This window comes from Rhinoderma darwinii, unplaced genomic scaffold (genome assembly GCF_050947455.1).
Source record: "Rhinoderma darwinii isolate aRhiDar2 unplaced genomic scaffold, aRhiDar2.hap1 Scaffold_4047, whole genome shotgun sequence".
Lineage (NCBI taxonomy): Eukaryota > Metazoa > Chordata > Amphibia > Anura > Rhinodermatidae > Rhinoderma > Rhinoderma darwinii.
Window position 1 is genome coordinate 40,001 of NW_027463633.1, and position 24,035 is coordinate 64,035.

The 24,035-nt window shown below is 50.0% G+C and overlaps 1 protein-coding gene across 2 annotated transcripts in view; it reads left to right on the forward strand.

Annotated features, from left to right (window-relative positions):
• Positions 1 to 23,678, forward strand: part of LOC142709077 (pancreatic lipase-related protein 2-like) — a 33,301-nt gene extending 9,623 nt beyond the window's left edge. The window contains exons 5-13 of one of the 2 annotated variants that reach the window (XR_012868973.1): positions 4,031 to 4,139; positions 5,340 to 5,450; positions 5,525 to 5,629; positions 7,533 to 7,651; positions 10,065 to 10,194; positions 11,201 to 11,312; positions 13,600 to 13,764; positions 18,735 to 19,569; positions 23,501 to 23,678. Coding sequence is in view for 1 of the 2 variants with exons in the window: in XM_075848447.1 (XP_075704562.1) it covers positions 4,031 to 4,139; positions 5,340 to 5,450; positions 5,525 to 5,629; positions 7,533 to 7,651; positions 10,065 to 10,194; positions 11,201 to 11,312; positions 13,600 to 13,764; positions 18,735 to 18,834 (951 nt within the window). In the remaining variant the exon portion in view is untranslated. Of the gene's footprint in view, positions 1 to 4,030; positions 4,140 to 5,339; positions 5,451 to 5,524; positions 5,630 to 7,532; positions 7,652 to 10,064; positions 10,195 to 11,200; positions 11,313 to 13,599; positions 13,765 to 18,734; positions 19,645 to 23,500 lie in introns of those variants that run through there. The other variant, XM_075848447.1, reaches the window with a different exon arrangement.
• Positions 23,679 to 24,035: the final 357 nt, after the last annotated feature.

Here is a 24,035-nt window from a genome sequence, read left to right on the forward strand (position 1 = left end):
TGGGCGTCACTGTGTGGCTGACACTGTTATGGGCGTCACTCTATGGCTAACTCTGTTATGGGCATCACTGTGTGGCTAACTCTGTTATGGGCGTCACTGTGTGGCTGACACTGTTATGGGCGTCACTGTGTGGCTGACACTGTTATGGGCGACACTGTGTGGCTAACTCTGTTATGGGCGACACTGTGTGGCTGACACTGTTATGGGCGTCACTGTATGGTTGACATTGTTATGGGCGTCACTGTGTGGCTGACACTGTTATGGGCATCACTGTATGGCTGACACTGTTATGGGCGTCACTGTGTGTCTGACACTGTTATGGGCATCACTGTGTGGCTGACACTGTTATGGGCATCACTGTCTGGCTGACACTGTTATGGGCATCACTGTGTGGCTGGCACTGTTATGGGTGTCACTGTGTGGCTGGCACTGTTATGGGCGTCACTGTATGGCTGACACTGTTATGGGCGTCACTGTATGGCTGACACTGTTATGGGCGTCACTGTATGGCTGACACTGTTATGGGTGTCACTGTGTGGCTGACACTGTTATGGGTGTCACTGTGTGGCTGACACTGTTATGGGTGTCACTGTGTGGCTGACACTGTTATGGGCGTCACTGTGTGGCTGACACTGTTATGGGTGTCACTGTGTGGCTGACACTGTTATGGGCGTCACTGTGTGGCTGACACTGTTATGGGCATCACTGTGTGGCTGACACTGTTATGGGCATCACTGTATGGCTGACACTGTTATGGGCGTCACTGAATGGCTGACACTGTAATGGGCGTCACTGTATGGCTGACACTGTTATGGGTGTCACTGTGTGGCTGACACTGTTATGGGTGTCACTGTGTGGCTGACACTGTTATGGGTGTCACTGTATGGCTGACACTGTTATGGGTGTCACTGTGTGGCTGACACTGTTATGGGTGTCACTGTGTGGCTGACACTGTTATGGGTGTCACTGTGTGGCTGACACTGTTATGGGTGTCACTGTGTGGCTGACACTGTTATGGGCGTCACTGTGTGGCTGACACTGTTATGGGTGTCACTGTGTGGCTGACACTGTTATGGGCATCACTGTATGGCTGACACTGTTATGGGTGTCACTGTGTGGCTGACACTGTTATGGGCGTCACTGTGTGGCTGGCACTGTTATGGGCATCACTGTGTGGCTGACACTGTTATGGGCATCACTGTATGGCTGACACTGTTATGGGCGTCACTGAATGGCTGACACTGTTATGGGTGTCACTGTGTGGCTGACACTGTTATGGGTGTCACTGTGTGGCTGACACTGTTATGGGTGTCACTGTGTGGCTGACACTGTTATGGGTGTCACTGAATGGCTGACACTGTAATGGGCGTCACTGTCTGGCTGACACTGTTATGGGCATCACTGTATGGCTGACACTGTTATGGGCGTCACTGTCTGGCTGACACTGTTATGGGCGTCACTGTATGGCTGACACTGTTATGGGCGTCACTGTATGGCTGACACTGTTATGGGCATCACTGTATGGCTGACACTGTTATGGGCGTCACTGTATGGCTGACACTGTTATGGGCATCACTGTATGGCTGACACTGTTATGGGCGTCACTGTATGGCTGACACTGTTATGGGCATCACTGTATGGCTGACACTGTTATGGGGTCACTGTGTGGCTGACACTGTTATGGGCGTCACTGAATGGCTGACACTGTTATGGGCATCACTGTATGGCTGACACTGTTATGGGCAACACTGAATGGCTGACACTGTTATGGGTGTCACTGTATGGCTGACACTGTTATGGGTGTCACTGTGTGGCTGGCACTGTTATGGGCGTCACTGTATGGCTAACACTGTTATGGGTGTCACTGTGTGGCTGACACTGTTATGGGTGTCACTGAATGGCTGACACTGTAATGGGCGTCACTGTCTGGCTGACACTGTTATGGGCATCACTGTATGGCTGACACTGTTATGGGCGTCACTGTCTGGCTGACACTGTTATGGGTGTCACTGTGTGGCTGACACTGTTATGGGCGTCACTGTGTGGCTGACACTGTTATGGGCATCACTGTATGGCTGACACTGTTATGGGCGTCACTGTATGGCTGACACTGTTATGGGCATCACTGTATGGCTGACACTGTTATGGGCGTCACTGTATGGCTGACACTGTTATGGGCATCACTGTATGGCTGACACTGTTATGGGGTCACTGTGTGGCTGACACTGTTATGGGCGTCACTGAATGGCTGACACTGTTATGGGCATCACTGTATGGCTGACACTGTTATGGGCGTCACTGTGTGGCTGACACTGTTATGGGTGTCACTGTGTGGCTGACACTGTTATGGGTGTCACTGTGTGGCTGACACTGTTATGGGTGTCACTGTATGGCTGACACTGTTATGGGCGTCACTGTGTGGCTGACACTGTTATGGGTGTCACTGTGTGGCTGGCACTGTTATGGGCGTCACTGTATGGCTGACACTGTTATGGGCGTCACTGTATGGCTGACACTGTTATGGGTGCCACTGTGTGGCTGACACTGTTATGGGCGTCACTGTATGGCTGACACTGTTATGGGCGTCACTGTATGGCTGACACTGTTATGGGCATCACTGTATGGCTGACACTGTTATGGGTGTCACTGTATGGCTGACACTGTTATGGGTGTCACTGTGTGGCTGGCACTGTTATGGGCGTCACTGTATGGCTAACACTGTTATGGGCGTCACTGTATGGCTGACACTGTTATGGGCGTCACTGTATGGCTAACACTGTTATGGGTGTCACTGTGTGGCTGACACTGTTATGGGCATCACTGTATGGCTGACACTGTTATGGGCATCACTGTATGGCTGACACTGTTATGGGCAACACTGAATGGCTGACACTGTTATGGGTGTCACTGTATGGCTGACACTGTTATGGGCGTCACTGTATGGCTAACACTGTTATGGGCGTCACTGTATGGTTGACACTGTTATGGGCGTCACTGTGTGATAGGACACGCCCACAGCCTACCCCATACAAATACCAAATATTGCTCATGTCCTTCATCACACCCCAAAATAAACACGGAACCCTAAACTAATACAGACACCAGACCAGACCCCCTAAAATATAAATATAGAGACCCTCCAAAGCCCCTGAACTGATACAGACCCAAGACCAGACTACCCCTTTATACAGACCCCAGTGAAGATGTAGAGCTCTTCACTTCTCCCTGTTCCATCTTAGATGGGAATAGGATTATTGCGGCCTTTGGGGCCAGTACAATCTGATAATGTGGCCCCCGGACCTGCCATAGACCATGATCATCTGTAGGTCGGGTCATAGTGAATATCTCAATGACTGTCATCTGGGCAATGCAAATTCCAGTGCCAGTCAATCCCATGTAACAAGTGAATGGGCGCTCTGTGGGGACTCTGATGTCACTCTGCGGGGACTCATCAGGCACTCATCGGGCACTCTGCGGGGACTCATCAGGCACTCATCAGGCTCTAGTCGGGCACTCTGCAAGGACTCTGTGGGCACTCTGCAGGGACTCTGCGGTCACTCTGCGGTCACTCTGCCGGCACTCTGCGGGCACTCTACTGGGTCTCTGTGGTCACTCTGTGGGCCCTCTGCAGGGACTCTGTGGGCGCTCTGCGGGCACTCTGCGGGTGCTCTGCGGGAATCTGCGATCACTCTGCGGTCACTCTGCGGGCACTCATCGGGCACTCGTCGGGCACTCTGCGTGGACTACGATATCCTATATGTAAACATTTAATAGCTGCATTATCCTACTCCGCAATACTACTAGATTTACTGTATATAAACATATCTCCCAACTGCATCCAGGGACTAGTTTATGCAAATTTACTAGAAAGGGGGCGTTTCTGTAAAGGTTTTATGGGCGCCACTGGGCAGATCATGGACCGGGCTTAATCATGTCTGGTAAATGGGGATTTAAATGTCGGGAGATATGGAATAAAACCCAATACAGCCACGTGCACGAGGCATAACACTGACTGTTACTGTCTCCGCAGACGGAGCTGGGGTATCCACCATCACGTGTTCACATCATCGGGCACAGTCTGGGCGCTCACGCTGCTGGAGAGGCCGGGAGGAGACAACCTGGAATCAGAAGGATCACAGGTATGAGCGATCACTGCGCTAGCGGCAGCGTCTGGCGTTATACAAGTGATTGATATCATTACTGTTATAAATATTAAAAGATCTGCAACTTTCTAATAGACGTCGACCCACATTCTCTAAAGTGGAGCCAGATTTTATTAAAGGTGCACACCTCTCAGACAGGAAGAAAAGCAAATGTACATCTGATATGAGAAAAATACCATTCTGCTGCCTGCAGCCACCACTAGAGGGAGCTCACTACATACAGATATATACAGCTCCCATAGTGTTACATGATAACATTCTGCTACCTGCAGTCACCGCTAGAGGGAGCTCATTACATACAGATATATACAGCTCTCATAGAGTTACATGATAACATTCTGCTCCATGCAGCCACCACTAGAGGGAGCTCACTACATACAGATATATACGGTTCCCATAGAGTTACATGATAACATTCTGCTACCTGCAGCCACCACTAGAGGGAGCTTACTATATACAGATATATACATCTCCCATAGAGTTACATGATAACATTCTGCTGCCTGCAGTCACTACTAGAGGGAGATCACTACATACAGATATATACAGCTCCCATAGAGTTACATGATAACATTCTGCTGCCTGCAGTCACCACTAGGGGGAGCTCACTACATACAGATATATACATCTCCCATAGAGTTACATGATAACATTCTGCTGCCTGCAATCACCACTAGGGGGAGCTCATTACATACAGATATATACATCTCCCATAGAGTTACATGATAACATTCTACGGCCTGCAGTCACTACTAGAGGGAGATCACTACATACAGATATATACATCTCCCATAGAGCTACATGATAACATTCTGCTGCCTGCAGCCACCACTAGAGGGAGCTCACTACATACAGATATATACGGCTCCCATAGAGTTACATGATAACATTCTGCTACCTGCAGCCACCACTAGAGGGAGCTCATTACATACAGATATATACAGCTCCCATAGAGTTACATGATAACATTTTGCGGCCTGCAGTCACCACTAGGGGGAGCTCACTATATACAGATATATACAGTTCCCATAGAGTTACATGATAACATTCTGCGGCCTGCAGTCACCACTAGAGGGAGCTCACTACATACAGATATATACACCTCCCATAGAGTTACATGATTATATACTACTACCTGCTCATCTCTCACTTGGTTTGTTCTTTTGGTGTTTGAAGGTCTGGACCCTGCTCGTCCCTGGTTTGAGAACACACCAGAAGAAGTTCGTTTGGACTCTTCCGATGCTGATTTTGTTGATGTGATCCACACAGACACTATTACATTTATTGGTAATTACAGTATTTGTATAGTTAGGGGTAGGGATGACATAACAAACCCTTGACTCTGATCTCATCTTCCCCAGGTGTTGGGATGATAAAACCTATCGGACACTTTGACTTCTACCCAAATGGAGGAGGCCACATGACTGGGTGTCCAAGCAAGCTGGCATTTCTTAGTAACAGGAACAGTAAGATCTTCTCATTGACTCTTTGCTCTGAGCCAATCATTATTAAAATCTGAAACAAAAATGATGATGAAAGGAAAGTGAGATAAAGCTTACAGGTAGAAGGTTTCCGGAAGATCATGAAACTAGAGGTAGCTGCTATCTCAATCCGCTCCGTAACAAGTACAGTAAAAAATATGACACTGACCCCCACCTGACACTGCTCAATCCTTAAAGCGCCAATAAATATTAAATGAAAGTCGTCCGAACTAGTTAATTTCAGTGGAATCGGCTGATGATCTAATGTGTATGGGGTCTTCTGACTCTCCCCTAATGGCAGTTTTTAGGGAAGAGAAGGATCAGGAATATTGTATTTCAAGATGCCCGCTGTTGTGTTCTCATGGGAGAAGGGGTCTGGAGGGGAACAGAGGAGTCTGGAGGGGACAGAGGGGTCTGGAGGGGACAGAGGGGTCTGGAGGGGAACAGAGGGGTCTGGAGGGGAACAGAGGGGTCTGGAGGAGAACAGAGGGGTCTGGAGGGGAACAGAGGGGTCTGGAGGGGAACAGAGGGGTCTGTAGGGGACAGAGGGGTCTGTAGGGGGACAGAGGAGTCTGGAGGGGAACAGAGGAGTCTGGAGGGGAACAGAGGAGTCTGGAGGGGACAGAGGGGTCTGGAGGGGAACAGAGGAGTCTGGAGGGGACAGAGGGGTCTGGAGGGGAACAGAGGGGTCTGGAGGAGAACAGAGGGGTCTGGAGGGGACAGAGGGGTCTGGAGGGGAACAGAGGGGTCTGGAGGGGAACAGAGGGGTCTGGAGGGGAACAGAGGGGTCTGTAGGGGACAGAGGGGTCTGTAGGGGACAGAGGGGTCTGTAGGGGGACAGAGGGGTCTGGAGGGGGACAGAGGGGTCTGGAGGGGGACAGAGGAGTCTGGAGGGGAACAGAGGAGTCTGGAGGGGAACAGAGGGGTCTGGAGGGGAACAGAGGAGTCTGGAGGAGAACAGATGAGTCTGGAGGAGAACAGAGGAGTCTGGAGGGGAACAGAGGAGTCTGGAGGGGAACAGAGGGGTCTGGAGGGGGACAGAGGAGTCTGGAGGGGAACAGAGGAGTCTGGAGGGGAACAGAGGAGTCTGGAGGGGAACAGAGGAGTCTGGAAGGGACAGATGGGTCTGTAGGGGACAGAGGGGTCTGGAGCTGGAGGGGACAGAGGGGTCTGGAGGGGGACAGAGGAGTCTGGAGGGGACAGAGGGGTCTGGAGGGGACAGAGGGGTCTGGAGGGGGACAGAGGAGTCTGGAGGGGGACGGATGGGTCTGGAGGAGGGAGAGGGGTCTGGAGGGGGACAGAGGAGTCTGGAGGGGGACAGATGGGTCTGGAGGAGGGAGAGGGGTCTGGCAGCAACTTATTCTCCAAGCCAAGACTTCATGTGTTTGGGGCTGAGGTTGACAGTTATTGTGAGTGTATGGACACCTTTAGCCATGATCCACCAAAATACTTGTGTGCCCTCATCATCTCCCTGACTACTAGCACATCTTCCTGTCAACATTGTGACCGCCATTCCTCCAGTCTATCCAGGACTCCTCCACCCTTTTCTCCATCTTCCTATTTGTCACAGTTACATACAAAGCCCTCTCCATGGCATGTTCCTCTTCTACTTCCGGACTGTTCTGATGAGAAGCAACGACTGTGAAGCTGTCTACAGATGGTGTCTCTGGTTTAGCTGATTGCCCGTCATGTTTCAAGGCTCAGTAAAGGGTCGGACATTGACTTACAGGATGGCCACCTATAGGTACCGGAGAGACAGGTCACTTCTTCTACTCCCATCACTAGGACTACTCTCCTGTAGACCAGACAGACAGCCTCTTGCTAGAACAATAACCCTCATCATCTTGTATTCTTAGTCTAATGATCGCTGTGATTTTTGTCTCCGCAGCGGCGCTTGAGATCTTGGCGTGTAACCACTTCCGGTCATTTCACTACTTTACGTACAGCATCAGCCACCCCCGCGGCTTCATCAGCTACCCCTGCGAGTCTTACCAGGCCTTTACTGCAGTAAGTTCTGTCTAATGTCCCGTCCATCGAGACCTCGTCTTCCTGAACCCACGCCCGTCTTAGTGATATCTGCTCTAAGAAACCGGGGTGACAACCTACATGGCCGCCATTACAGCTCCATAGGGGTAGTCAGTGTCACGCAGCTTTCCCTGACTTCTGATTGGTGTCTCTGCCTAATTATGCAGTCATGTGACTTTACAATACAGTCGCCAACTCTCCCAAAGTGTCCGGAAGATTCCTGTAAGGGCATGACCACACGTGGCGGATTTCCTCCGCAACTGTCCGCATCAATGCCGCACAGAATCTGCGTTGCAGATTCTGCTGCGGATCTGCACAAAATGTGCAGAAAATTGATGCGGACTAGCTGCTGCGGACTGCGGGAAAAGTGCTTCCCTTCTCCCTATCAGTGCAGGATAGAGAGAAGGGACAGCCCTTTCCCTAGTGAAAGTAAAAGAATTTCATACTTACCGGCCGTTGTCTTGGTGACGCGTCCCTCTTTCGGCATCCAGCCCGACCTACCTGGATGACGCGCCAGTCCATGTGACCGCTGCAGCCTGTGATTGGCCTGTGATTAGCTGCAGCCGTCACTTAGACTGAAACGTCATCCTGGGAGGCCGGACTGGAGACAGACGCAGGGAGTTCTCGGTAAGTATGAACTTATATGTTTTTTTACAGATACATGTATATTGAGATCGGTAGTCACTGTCTCGGGTGCAGAAACAGTTACTGCCGATCGCTTAACTCTTTCAGCACCCTGGACAGTGACTATTTACAGACGTCTCCTAGCAACGCTCCCGTCATTACGGGAGCCCCATTGACTTCCTCAGTCTGGCTGTAGACCTAGAAATACATAGGTCCAGCCAGAATGAAGAAATGTCAAGTTAAAAAAGCAAGACGGATCCGCAGCACACATAACATGTGCATGACAGCTGCGGACTTCATTGCGGAAATTAGAATCTCCATTGAAGTCAATGGAGAAATTCCGCCATGAGTCCGCCACTGCTCCGCAACAGACAGAGCATGCTGCGGACACCAAATTCCGCTCCGCAGCCTATGCTCCGCAGCGGAATTTTACGCCTCGTCTAAACGAACACTGCTAAATAGAAGTGGAAGGCAATGGAGAAACGGCTCCGCTGCGGATTAACGCTGCGGAGTGTCCGCAGCGGAATTTAAGTGAAATTCCGCCACGTGTGAACCCAGCCTAAAAAGGGAAGACCTCCCAGATTATCCCGCAGATCTCCCGGGTGCCCCGCATCCTCACAGTGTCCTCCCCTCTCCCAGCATCGCCCCAGGCAATGTCCTGACACCGGGAGTGAAGGGGACTGCAAGAACGGGGGGAACCTGCATGTGAGCTCGGGGGTCCGTATCATTTTAAGGGGTCTTGTCTGGGGTCAGTATTTATTTAGGGTGTCTCGTATTTATTTAGGGGTCTGTACTACTTTAGGGGGTCTTGTCTGGGGTCTATAGTCATTTAGGGGTTTAGGGCCTGTATTTAAGGCATCTGTATTACTTAAAGGGGTCAGTAGTAATTTAGGGGGGTCTTGTCTGGAGTCAGTATTCATTTAGGGGTTTGGGGGTCTGTATTTAGGGGTTTAGTCAGGGGTCTGCTATGTATTTAGGAGGTCTGTATTACTTTAGAGGGTCTTATTTGGGGGTCTGTATTATTTTAGTTGTAATGTCTGCGATCTGTATTCATTTAGGGTTTAGTCTGGGTTCTGGTATGTGTTTAGGGGCTCTGTTATTTATTTAGGGAGTGTGGTATTTATTTAGGGGGTCTGTATGTATTTAGGGGTTCTGGTATTTATTTAGGGGGTCTGGTATGTGTTTAGGGGTCTGTATGTATTTAGGGGTTCTGGTATTTATTTAGGGGTTCTGGAATGTGTTTAGGGGTCTGGTATGTGTTTAGAGGGTCTGTATATATTTAGGGGTCTGGTATGTGTTTAGGGGGTCTGTATTTATTTAGGGGTTCTGGTATTTATTTAGGGGGTCTGGTATGTGTTTAGGGGTCTGTATATATTTAGGGGTCTGTATTTATTTAGGGGTTCTGGTATATTTTTAGGGGTCTGGTATGTGTTTAGGGGTCTGGTATGTGTTTAGGGGGTCTGTATTTATTTAGGGGGTCTGGTATGTGTTTAGGGGGTCTGTATATATTCAGGGGGTCTGGTTTGTGTTTAGGGGGTCTGTATATATTCAGGGGGTCTGTATTTAGGGGGTCTGGTATGTGATGAAGGGGTCATATGCACTATTTTTTTATTGAAATGCTGTAGGTTGTGGGCGTATCCTATATAAATGGGCGGGGCATAAGGTGAAATCTTTTGCGCGATGCCCTGTGCGCCGCCCATTCGCCCCTCTTCAGAATCTCCCTGATTTCGAGTAGCTTCCGTTTTGCTGAGGGTGCACTTACTTTCTCCAGGGCTCCTGTTTCCCTTGTCTCCCTGGTGGGTGCCCCTCCATGGGGTACTACGCGGAGTCCTCCCACAACAACGCCACGAGGAAACGGAGCTTCTACTTAAACACTGGGCCGGACCTCAACCGTTTCTCCAGTAAGTGTAATGGGTTGGGGGAGGGTAAAGTGATACGATATTCAGCAAAACTCCATTAATCCGGCATCCTAAGAGGTGCTGGATGATAATCAGTTCTGAACTATCAGACGTATTGACCTCCTCCTCTGGGGTGGGTCCATCGAGGTCCTCGTCGTCTGAGAATCCATAGACGCACGCTACTGCTACCAGCGGGTACTAACGGCGGTGCACACTGATCAGCAACACGCATGCACGCCAGGATAAGAGAACATGTCCGGGATAAACCGATCCCCAGGAATTCAGACCATCTCAGGCCTCAATAGACGATGCATCTAAACTGGAGTCACTGATCATAGCTGTGCCCGAAACTGCAGTGTAAAGCATGGGGGACAGAAAGCAGCCACTAGAGTATGTGATGAGACAGGAGCTGTATGCTGGAGTCACTGATCATAGCCGCATCCTACTAGAGAAGAGTAGAAGTATAAAGCATGGGGAAAGGACAATGCAGCAGCCTGAGCCTCTGATGAGACAGGGATGGATTTCAGACTACCGCAGACACCAATAGATAATGCAGCTGAGCTGGAGCCACTGATCATAGCCGTGTCCTAATGAACCTGATCTACAAATCCGCCAACAAGGAAGGAAATGAAAAGTCGGCAGCATCATATTTTTTAGACCTCATATGGACATCCACTAATATCTGATGTTATCATCAGGACGCGGAGGAGCCGAGGTGCCGGACTATCAGGGGACTTCCTTCTCATCGGACATGGGACTATTTTTGTCCAATTGTGGATTATCAGGATTTCTGGACCATCAGATACTGGACTAATAAACCTACAGATGTAGCCAGCTTTAACTTAACACATTAAATACACAGCGGCAAGAAACTTTACCTTGACTTTTCAGTGTCTTTAGTTGTGATATCGCTGCAGCAAGTTATCGGAGTCCAGATAAAGATGGCTACATCTGTACAGCGCCATGTAATGTAATAATATTCCCGTGTTTCTGCTCTGTCTCCCTCTAGGCTGGAGATATAAGATTTCAGTGTCATTAAGAGGAACTGCGGGACTGTATGGCAACATGTACGTGACCCTCTATGGGTCTGGGGGCAGCAAAATAGATGAAATGGTGTTCAGGTGAGACCCACATATTCAATAGCAGGGAAATGACTTCAGGGTACAGGGTGAGTCAAAAGCCGGGAACCCCCAAACCATCTGCGAGATGCTTCATGTGACGGGGACTGTAGGTGTTCAAAGCAATAATCCCGTCCAATGTCCATATTATGCAGAGAAACGTAATAAATACCTTCATGTCTGAAGCCGGCCGTAACATGGGACAGTCATAATGGGGGTAGAGGAATAAGCTGCTGCTAGACTCTGCTGTCCCCTCCAGACCCCTCTGACCCCCTCCAGACTCCTCTGTCCCCCTCCAGACTCCTCTGTCCCCCTCCAGACTCCTCTGTCCCCCTCCAGACATCTCTGGCCCCTCCAGACTCCTCTGTTCCCCTCCAGACTCCTCTGTCCCCCTCCAGACATCTCTGTCCCCTCCAGACATCTCTGTCCCCCTCCAGACCCCTCTGTCCCCCTCCCGACTCCTCTGTCCCCCTCCAGACCCCTCTGTCCCCTCCAGACTCCTCTGTCCCCCTCCAGACATCTCTGACCCCCTCCAGACCCCTCTGACCCCCTCCAGACCCCTCTGTCCCCCTCCAGACCCCGCTGTCCCCCTCCAGACCCCTCTGTCCCCTCCAGACTCCTCTGTCCCCCTCCAGACATCTCTGACCCCTCCAGACTCCTGTCCCCCTCCCTCCAGACATCTCTGACCCTCTCCAGACCCCTCTGACCCCCTCCAGACCCCTCTGTCCCCTCCAGACCCCTCTGTCCCCCTCCAGACCCCTCTGTCCCCTCCAGACTCCTCTGTTCCCCTCCAGACTCCTCTGTCCCCCTCCTCCAGACCCCTCTGACCCCCTCCAGACCCCTCTGTCCCCCTCCAGACCCCTCTGTCGCCCTCCAGACCCCTCTATCCCCTCCAGACTCCTCTGTCCCCCTCCAGACACCTCTGACCCCCTCCAGACCCTCTGACCCCCTCCAGACCCCTCTGTCCCCCTCCAGACCCCTCTGACCCCCTCTGTCCCCTCCAGACCCTCTGACACCCTCCAGACATCTCTGTCCACTCCAGACCCCTCTGACCCCCTCCAGACCCCTCTGTCCCCCTCCAGACCCCTCTGTCCCCTCCAGACCCCTCTGACCCCCTCCAGACCCTGCTGTCCTCCTCCAGACTCCTCTGTCCCCTCCAGACTCCTCTGTCCCCCTCCAGACTCCTCTGTCCCCCTCCAGACTCCTCCGTTCCCCTCATGACTCCTCTGTCCCCCTCCCTCCAGACATCTCTGACCCCCTCCAGACCCCTCTGACCCCCTCCAGACCCCTCTCTCCCCTCCAGACCCCTCTGACCCCCTCCAGACCCCTCTGTCCCCTCCAGACCCCTCTGTCCCCTCCAGACTCCTCTGTCCCCTCCAGACCCCTCTGTCCCCTCCAGACTCCTCTGTCCCCCTCCAGACATCTCTGTCCCCCTCCAGACCCTCTGACCCCCTCCAGACCCCTCTGTCCCCCTCCAGACTCCTCTGTCCCCCTCCAGACTCCTCTGTCCCCCTCCAGACCCCTCTGACCCCCTCCAGACCACTCTGACCCCCTCCAGACCCCTCTGACCCCCTCCAGACCCTTCTGTCCCCCTCCAGACCCCTCTGTCCCCCTCCAGACCCCTCTGTCCCCCTCCAGACCCCTCTGACCTCCTCCAGACCCTTCTGACCCCCTCCAGACCCCTCTGACCTCCTCCAGACCCTTCTGACCCCCTCCAGACCCCTCTGAGCCCCTCCAGACCCCTCTGTCCCCCTCCAAACCCCTCTGTCCCCCTCCAGACCCCTCTGTCCCCCTCCAGACCCCTCTGTTCCCCTCCAGACCCCCTGCAGACCTCTCTGTCCCCACCAGACCCCTCTGTCCCCCTCCAGACCCCTCTGTTCCCCTCCAGACTCCTCTGTCCCCCTCCAGACCCCTCTGTTCCCCTCCAGACTCCTCTGTCCCCCTCCAGACCCCTCTGTCCCCCTCCAGACCCCTCTGTCCCCCTCCAGACCCCTCTGTCCCCCTCCAGACCCTCTGTCCCCCTCCAGACCCCTCTGTCCCCTCCTCCAGACCCCTGTCCCCCCTCCAGACACCTCTGTCCTCTCCTCCAGACCCCTCTGTCCCCCCTCCAGACCCCTCTGTCCCCCTCCAGACCTCTAGTTTTTGAGTAAATGTTTATAAAAATAAAATGAAATAACTTTTTTGTATACTCTGCGTTCTTAGGTTCTTGAGCAGCTACTACCTGCATGTGTATTTATATGTGAAATGATGGGGGTTGTAATGCATCATGTCTGTTGATCTCTGTGTGTAGGAAGCGTCTGGTCCCTGGAGAGACTTATTCTGTTTTCATGGACTCTGAGGTGCAGCTTCATGACGGGCTCAACGCCACGTTCCGCTGGACTCCAATGCTCAATCTCTTTCCGATCCGGCTGGGAGCAGAGAGAGTCGAAGTTCAGGCCGGAGAGGACGGGACAATGTGAGTACTCCCAATGCTGCAGGTCAATGTCCTGGGAATGGGCTGCTGAGAGGGGCATGTCCGCCCTGTGCAGGATCGTCTCACTTATGTCTAATGTTTGGGGCCAGCCATGGGCACCGGTTCTGTCTCAGTCCTGCGTACAATTATCTGTCCCTTTGTGATGGTGATCACACGTGTAATGTATTCCTATGGACTGTAGCGGTCACATGACCAGAGGACTGTGTGTAGTCCACGATTCAGGATGTTCAGCCATGAAGGATCAGTGGTAGCAATGGAGGAGTGAGAGAATCTTTCATCAACATCCACCTAAGAGATGGAAAAACTCAAACAACAGCGTTTTATGATGGTGCGATATATGAAGGGAAAGGAAAACCAGGTGAACACCACTGAGGCGCTGACAACCCCCATTATCCACAAAGACTTCATTCAAATGATGAGTTGTCCTATATTCCAAACACGTACGACAAAATAATCCGACTTACTAGATTAATTTTACAACAGATTCTCCCGGTCTGACCATTGATCGATGTGTATGTGACCTCTAGTGATGGATGATCGCACCGCGGGGCTCACAATGGCCGCGAGTTACTCAATGCCCAACATAGATCACAGCGGATTGCAGCAATATACTCCCCGTTCTTTATCAAGGGGAACGCGACTAATTGATGAGAATCGTACAAGGTCAAATAAAGGAACAAAAAAACAGCAATTTTATTACAAGTCCGGATGTGTTCTCCGCTTTGGACACTATTGTTAGAAGGATCTCTTCATAATAAGCAGATCACAACATGTCTCCCTGCTGAGACCCCCAGCGATCAGCCGTAATCTGAGGGGAAACCTGCCAGTAAAGACCCTTTTATACGAGAGTTTACATGAAGGCGCCTTCCCCATCATCGTCCTGTGTAAACAAGGCAACGATCAGCCGAGGAGCGAGAAACCCTCATTCACCAGCTGATCTGCTGTGTGCAGAAATAAGTATCATGGATGTCGGCAGCGCATCTCCCTGTGTGAACAATGCGCTGCCGACAGGAGGGAAATGCACGGGGACGGGCGACCGTAGAGACCATCACCATAAATAACCAATCATTGCTCCATGGGAAAGGAGCAAACAAGCGCCAATCAATGGACTGTCTCATTGATCTGGGCCGTGGAATGTTCAATTTACCTGCAGCGCCACCACAGGAGAAATGAAGCATTACACATGTCCATTCATATCAATGGGTTGTCTGAGTAATACAGGACATGTCCTCCAGGGACGCTCTATGTGACCACTCTCCGATCTGACCAAGAGATGAGGACCCGGAACAGAGGACCCCCCTCTAATAACTCACAATTCACTAATAGGGTGTATGACAATGGGATTTCCAAACTAGACAACCCATTTAAGGTGATCATACACAATAAATTAATAATGCCAGTTATTTATTTTGAAATGGGGATCCTGAACAAAAGGAACCCCCTCTATAACTCAGAATACCCTAATAGGGTATATGAAAATAGGGTTTCTAAACTGGACAATCCCTTTAAGGGGGTCATGCATATTAAATGAATAACGTTCGTTTAGCTGACAGTTATTTCTCCTGATTCACCCATAAACATGCATGTTCTCTGTGGAGCGTCCGCTTTTATGTAGAGTGAATAAACCACTGCCAGAACCCTCTGTCCCCCTCCAGACCCCTCTGTCCCCCCTCCAGACCCCTCTGTCCTCCCTCCAGACCCCTCTGTCCCCTCCTCCAGACCCCTCTGTCCCCTCCTCCAGACCCCTCTGTCCCCCCTCCAGACCCCTCTGTCCTCCCTCCAGACCCCTCTGTCCTCCCTCCAGACCCCTCTGTCCCCTGCTCCAGACCCCTCTGTCCTCCCTCCAGACCCCTCCCCTCCCCTCCCTCCAGACCCCCCTGTCCTCCTCCAGACCCCTCCGTCTCCTCCTCCAGACCCCTCCGTCTCCCCCCTCCAGACCCCTCTGTCCTCCCTCCAGACCCCTCTGTCAGTGGCTTGTATCCCATGGGAATAAAGGATCGGGTACAATGAATTTCAACATTCCTGATCCCTCCCTCCCCCGACATCTGCTGTCAGGAGAAAGTTTGGTGGCATGTCCTCATACACATTAGATGGTCACCACGTTCTATCTAATATGGGCACCTTTTAGATTCACCTTAAAAAATAAATCACTTCTGATCCTTACAACAGGTAGCAGGTTACCGTCACGACTTTGCTAGAATGGCCGGTGTGGCTTAGGCCTAAGGCTGCGGACAGAAGCATCACTAACCTGTATCATGATGTGACCCCTGGAGACCCTCACACACGGGACACTGACCATGCTATAGAATAAGGAACCTCGTCCCCCATCATTATAAACTGAAATGTATTCTACATGATGCAACTTTTAACTTTCTAACAGCGTTTGTGTGACAATTCTTAACCATTTTCAAGATGTCTGCTTTCTGTCAGTGAGTGACAACTTTCTTGTTTACATTCAGAAGCTAAAAATATGTCCTGACCTAAAACTTCACAGCTGAGGGTTTGCTACATTTGCATCCAGTCTAGACAATGTTTTGTGAGCTAAACATCCTGGATATCAGATTGTACGCACATGGAAAAACGTAACCCACTGGTAGTCGACTTAAATAAATAACCCCTTTAATAAATTAACCACCGACACAACTTCTTTGAATGTTGGGGTCGGCCACAGCGTTATTAATTTAAATAAATAATAAAATAACATTTGTTTAACTTTATCAAAAATATCAAACCCTAAATGACCCTAACAAAGGTCAATGAACGACCCGCACGCCGGCCAAGTCCAAGGATATGTAGGTAAATCCCCTCCTAATACCACCCGCTGCGACACGAGACAAACAAATACAAAAAAGAAACCAAGCAAAACACAAGCCAGCGTGCCACAAAGAATGCAGAACACCAGCCAGCGTGGCACAAAGAAAGCAGAACACCAGCCAGCGTGCCACAAAGAAAAGCAAAACACCAGCCAGCGTGGCACAAAGAAAACAGAACACCAGCCAGCGTGCCACAAAGAAAGCAGAACACCAGCCAGCGTGCCACAAAGAAAGCAGAACACCAGCCAGCGTGCCACAAAGAAAGCAGAACACCAGCCAGCGTGCAACAAAGAAAAGCAAAACACCAGCCAGCGTGCCACAAAGAAAAGCAGAACACCAGCCAGCGTGGCACAAAGAAAGCAGAACACCAGCCAGCGTGCCACAAAGAAAAGCAACACCAGCCAGCGTGCCACAAAGAAAAGCAGAACACCAGCCAGCGTGCCACAAAGAAAAGCAAAACACCAGCCAGCGTGCCACAAAGAAAAGCAGAACACCAGCCAGCGTGGCACAAAGAAAGCAGAACACCAGCCAGCGTGCCACAAAGAAAAGCAACACCAGCCAGCGTGCCACAAAGAAAAGCAGAACACCAGCCAGCGTGGCACAAAGAAAAGCAAACCACCAGCCAGCGTGCCACAAAGAAAAGCAGACCAGCCAGCGTGCCACAAAGAAAAGCAGAACACCAGCCAGCGTGCCACAAAGAAAAGCAGAACACCAGCCAGCAAGCAACAAAGAAAGCAAAACACCAGCCAGCGTGCCACAAAGAAAAGCAGAACACCAGCCAGCGTGCCACAAAGAAAGCAGAACACCAGCCAGCGTGCCACAAAGAAAAGCAGAACACCAGCCAGCGTGGCACAAAGAAAGCAGAACACCAGCCAGCGTGCCACAAAGAAAAGCAAAACACCAGCCAGCGTGCCACAAAGAAAGCAGAACACCAGCCAGCGTGCCACAAAGAAAAGCAGAAGGCGACCCGTCACACCAGAAGGAAGCACGGTTCTGTTTGTTTGTTTTTTTATCTGTTATGGTTTCTTTTACATTTGTTTGCTTTTGTTTTGTTGTGTTTTGTTTTGGTATTTTTTTTTATAAAGAAACCGCAAATATACAAGAAAAACAAACTGTTAAATAATTAAAGACATAAAATAACCAATGAAAACCACCACCACCACCATCACCACCATCACCATCACCATCACCACCATCACCATCACCATCACCACCATCACCATCACCACCATCACCACCATCACCATCACCATCACCACCATCACCATCACCACCATCACCATCACCACCATCACCACCATCACCATCACCACCATCACCACCATCACCACCATCACCACCATCACCACCATCACCATCACCACCATCACCATCACCACCATCATCATCACCACCATCACCATCACCACCACCATCACCACCATCACCATCACCACCATCACCATCACCATCACCACCATCACCATCACCACCATCACCATCACCACCATCACCATCACCACCATCACCACCATCACCACCATCACCACCATCACCACCATCACCACCATCACCACCATCACCACCATCGTGCTACAAGGGAGGGAGGGAAAATTCGGCCAAAAGAGGACGGTGAGGCAACTATATACTGCCCCCTATTAGCATAACCTGTCCCCCCCTCCCCCTCACTATCCTAATGCCCTCCTCCCCTAGGATCCAGACTCACTAGCAAAGGAGGGAGGGAAGACTAACCACCTAACGTTAACCCCTTAGACCGCAACAGTCCCAGGCTCAGCGGTGATACACCTGTGAGCCTCCATGACTGATACATTTTGTCTGCACTGATACATTGTAACAAACTGTCAGCGCAGGAGAGAGATTTGTGCTGCTGATGTGTTTAGCTCACAGAGGATTGTCTACACTTGATATAATTGTAACAAACCCTCAGTTGTGAGAAATATTATGTGAGGGCAGGTTTTCAAGATGTAAACAAGAGCGCCCCCATGCACTGACAGCAAACAGAGTTCTTGAAAATGGTGAGGAAGTGAAACCCAAAGTCTGCTGAACTTCTCCGTACACAGTGATGGTTCTTCATATAAGACGGGGGTGCAGTATAGAGATGAAGACACATTATGACTGATCAGATGTTTTCTTCTATAGATTTTCATTCTGCTCCAATGAAACAATCCTGGGCGGCCATGAACAGACCCTGGACCCCTGTGAAGCAGTGCAGACCCCCATATATCCTGTCCATAGATGAAGGAAGATCAGTGGTTATTCTGCGGCCCCCTATCATCTCATGCTTTGGATTTTGTGATTGATCCACAGGATCTTCTTCCACTGCGAGCGACATGAACAGTTCCCGCTGTATAGAAGATAATAATATATAATGAGAAGCTGTGAAATAAATGATGTGCTCAGTATAGCAGTCAGTGAATGAAACACACGGGCTCCGCCCAACCCAGAGAGTGAAGAGTGGAGGAGAAGATGGAGGACATGTGCCCACCACCAGCCTGCGTAACCCAGAGAGTCAAGAGTGGAGGAGGAGATGGAGGACATGTGCACACCACCAGCCTGCCCAACCCAGAGAGTGAAGAGTGGAGGAGAAGATGGAGGACATGTGCACACCACCAGCCTGCCCAACCCAGAGAGTCAAGAGCGGAGGAGGAGATGGAGGACATGTGCACACCACCAGCCTGCCCAACCCAGAGAGTCAAGAGCGGAGGAGGAGATGGAGGACATGTGCATACTGCCGGCCTGCCCAACCCTGTAAATGTATATTATATATGTTTTGTCTTGCAGATTGGCTGTGGCGCTGTCGTACGTGCGCTGATGTCACTGTATAAAGGAATGACGGGCTCCTCGGGGGCAGTGACAGGAGAGGTACGGAGGATTTGGCAAGGTCCAGAAGACCCTGGTGCTGGATGGGATCGGAGCGTAGTGATGCTGAAGTGCTGCGCCACTTTGCAGTCGGGACAGTGAGATCCAATATAAGGTGAAGGTTTGACGCCATTAGAGCCGAGTGTGGGATAACAGTGCGGAGACCGGAGTGTTCGATGTCTGAGCAGCAATAGGCCGAGACCTGGTCACCAGAAGAAGTAGACTTGTCCCACTACAGGTGCGGGGAGACTGGAGGCCGTGGCTGAGAAGGTGGAAGGTCGGAGGTCAGGAGATGTGACGGGGGGCTTGTGCGGAGCTGAGGACAGGGGTCATCTCTATGCGGGGTGCAGTTTGGCTGAATTGCCAAGCAAGGTCCCAAACGTGTCACAGAGCGGACGGCGAACATATAAAGTGACTGCCAGAGGCCGTGTGGCTGAGAGACTCATCTGTAGATAAGGAACCTATAGGTGCGTCGTGGAGGCTGCCACGGAAGAGGTCTGACCGCGCGAGGGGTTCTCTCTGCGGAGTCTGTGGAAATAGTCAGTCCGGTATGGGAACCAGTGGAGGGGTGAGCGGTACTGTACCCAAACCCGGGGGAATCTCAGCAGACAGTATCACACATGATAGGTTTAGATACACAGCTCAGCAGACAGTATCACACATGCTAGGTTTAGATACACAGCTCAGCAGACAGTATCACACATGCTAGGATTAGATACACAGCTCAGCAGACTGTATCACACATGATTAGATTAGCTACAGCGGCTCAGCAGACCGTATCACACATGATAGGATTAGATACAGTGGCTCAGCAGACAGTATCACACATGATAGGATTAGATACACAGCTCAGCAGACAGTATCACACATGATAGGATTAGATACAGCGGCTCAGCAGACAGTATCACACATGATAGGATTAGATACACAGCTCAGCAGACAGTATCACACATGATAGGATTAGATACAGCGGCTCAGCAGACTGTATCACACATGACAGGATTAGATACACAGCTCAGCAGACAGTATCACACATGATAGGATTAGATACACAGCTCAGCAGACAGTATCACACAAGATTAGATTTACAGCTTAGCAGACAGTATCTCACATAATCGGATTAGATACACAGCTCAGTAGACAGTATCTCACATGATAGAATTAGATACGCAGCTCAGCAGACAGTATCTCACATGATAGGATTAGATACACAGCTCAGCAGACAGTATCACACATGATAGGATTAGATACACAGCTCAGCAGACAGTATCACACATGATAGGATTAGATACAGCGGCTCAGCAGACAGTATCACACATGATAGGATTAGATACACAGCTCAGCAGACAGTATCACACATGATAGGATTAGATACACAGCTCAGCAGACAGTATCACACATGATAGGATTAGATACAGCAGCTCAGCAGACAGTATCACACATGATAGGATTAGATACAGCGGCTCAGCAGACAGTATCACACATGGTAGGATTAGATACACAGCTCAGCAGACAGTATCACACATGATAGGATTAGATGCACGGCTCAGCAGACAGTATCACACATGATAGGATTAGATACACCGCTCAGCAGACCGTATCACACATGATAGGATTAGATACACGGCTCAGCAGACAGTATCACACATGATAGGATTAGATACAGTGGCTCAGCAGACAGTATCACACATGATAGGATTAGATACACAGCTCAGCAGACAGTATCACACATGATAGGATTAGATACAGCGGCTCAGCAGACAGTATCACACATGGTAGGATTAGATACACAGCTCAGCAGACAGTATCACACATGATAGGATTAGATACACAGCTCAGCAGACAGTATCACACATGATATGATTAGATACACAGATCAGCAGACAGTATTACTCATGATAGGATTAGATACAGCGGCTCAGCAGACAGTATCACACATCACAGGATTAGATACAGTGGCTCAGCAGACAGTATCACACATGATAGGATTAGATACACAGCTCAGCAGACAGTATCACACATGATGGGATTAGATACACAGCTCAGCAGACAGTATCACACATGGTAGGATTAGATACACTGCTCAGCAGACAGTATCACACATGGTAGGATTAGATACACTGCTCAGCAGACAGTATCACACATGGTAGCATTAGATACACAGCTCAGCAGACAGTATCACACATGATGGGATTAGATACACAGCTCAGCAGACGTATCACACATGGTAGGATTAGATACACTGCTCAGCAGACAGTATCACACATGGTAGGATTAGATACACTGCTCAGCAGACAGTATCACACATGATAGGCTTAGATACACAGCTCAGCAGACAGTATAACACATGATAGGATTAGATACACAGCTCAGCAGACCGTATCACACATGATAGGATAGCTACAGCGGCTCAGCAGACCGTATCACACATGATAGGATTAGATACAGTGGCTCAGCAGACAGTATCACACATGATAGGATTAGATACACAGCTCAGCAGACAGTATCACACATGATAGGATTAGATACACAGCTCCGCACCGTATCACACATGGTAGGATTAGATACCCTGATCAGCAGACAGTATCACACATGGTAGGATTAGATACACAGCTCAGCAGACCGTATCACACATGATAGGATTAGATACACAGCTCAGCACAGTATCACACATGGTAGGATTAGATACAGTTGCTCAGCAGACAGTAACACACATGGTAGGATTAGATACACAGCTCAGCAGACAATATGACACATGATAGGATTAGATACACAGCTCAGCACAGTATCACACATGGTAGGATTAGATACACTGCTCAGCAGACAGTATCACACATGGTAGGATTAGATACACAGCTCAGCAGAGAGTATCACACATGATAGGATTAGATACACCGCTCAGCAGACAGTATCACACATGATAGGATTAGATACACCGCTCAGCAGACAGTATCACACATGATAGGATTAGATACACAGTTCAGCAGACAGTATCACACATGATAGGATTAGATACACAGCTCAGCAGACCGTATCACACATGATAGGATAGCTACAGCGGCTCAGCAGACCGTATCACACATGATAGGATTAGATACAGTGGCTCAGCAGACAGTATCACACATGATAGGATTAGATACACAGCTCAGCAGACAGTATCACACATGATAGGATTAGATACAGCGGCTCAGCAGACAGTATCACACATGATATGATTAGATACACAGCTCAGCAGACAGTATCACACAAGATAGGATTAGATACACAGCTCAGCAGACAGTATCACACATGATGGGATTAGATACACAGCTCAGCAGACCGTATCACACATGATAGGAGTAGATACAGTGGCTCAGCAGACAGTATCACACATGATAGGATTAGATACACAGCTCAGCAGACAGTATCACACATGATAGGATTAGATACACAGCTCAGCAGACAGTATCACACATGATAGGATTAGATACACAGCTCAGCAGACAGTATCACACATGATAGGATTAGATACAGCGGCTCAGCAGACAGTATCACACATGGTAGGATTAGATACACAGCTCAGCAGACAGTATCACACATGATAGGATTAGATACACAGCTCAGCAGACAGTATCACACATGATGGGATTAGATACACAGCTCAGCAGACCGTATCACACAAGATAGGATTAGATACACAGCTCAGCAGACAGTATCACACATGATAGGATTAGATACAGCAGCTCAGCATCACACATGATGGGATTAGATACACAGCTCAGCACAGTATCACACATGGTAGGATTAGATACACAGCTCAGCAGACAGTACCACACAGGATAAGCTTAGATACACCAGTGGGGACAATACGCCATAATATGAAGATTATTTTCTCGTTTTCTTGTCATATTGTGACGACGTCTGTTGATAGAAGTGACAGGAGAATATTGGGGTTCAGTGTCTCCCCCTGCTGGGCGTCTCCTGACGTTTTGTTGTGGGGGGGGGGGGTGTTTGGGCTCCTTCTTCCTTCTCCTGTTATTAATCCTCTATGATTCTCGATGCTGCAGGTGATAATTGCCGGGGTGCTGTGTACATTATACGGCGTGACGTGGGCTTTATATAATCCGGCAGCGTCTCTCTGTGTGGAGGCTGAAGAGCTGACAGTCTGATAGAGCAGCTGGATGTGAAGTCGCCCGGACTCGCCGGCACAGCTGAGCTCACGCCGCTCCTCGCCGCGCTGGGGTAACGTATGTCCCGGTGCGACCTCTGAGTCTCCTCTGATAATTCTGACGTCTTTTATTTCACCTGATTTCCCGTTACGTTTATGGCGCTGACATATTCGGTTTCCGTAGCTGCACGTGGAGAACGTCGACCATCATTATCCCCGGGTGGATTCTGTTATTTTGGCATTTAGAAAAAAGGATACTGGGCGCCAAAATAACGGTGGCGAGAAGAAAGATCGTATCACACATGATAGGATTAGATACACAGCTCAGCAGACAGTATCACACATGATAGGATTAGATACACAGCTCAGCAGACAGTATCACACATGACAGGATTAGATACACAGCTCAGCAGACAGTATCACACATGATAGGA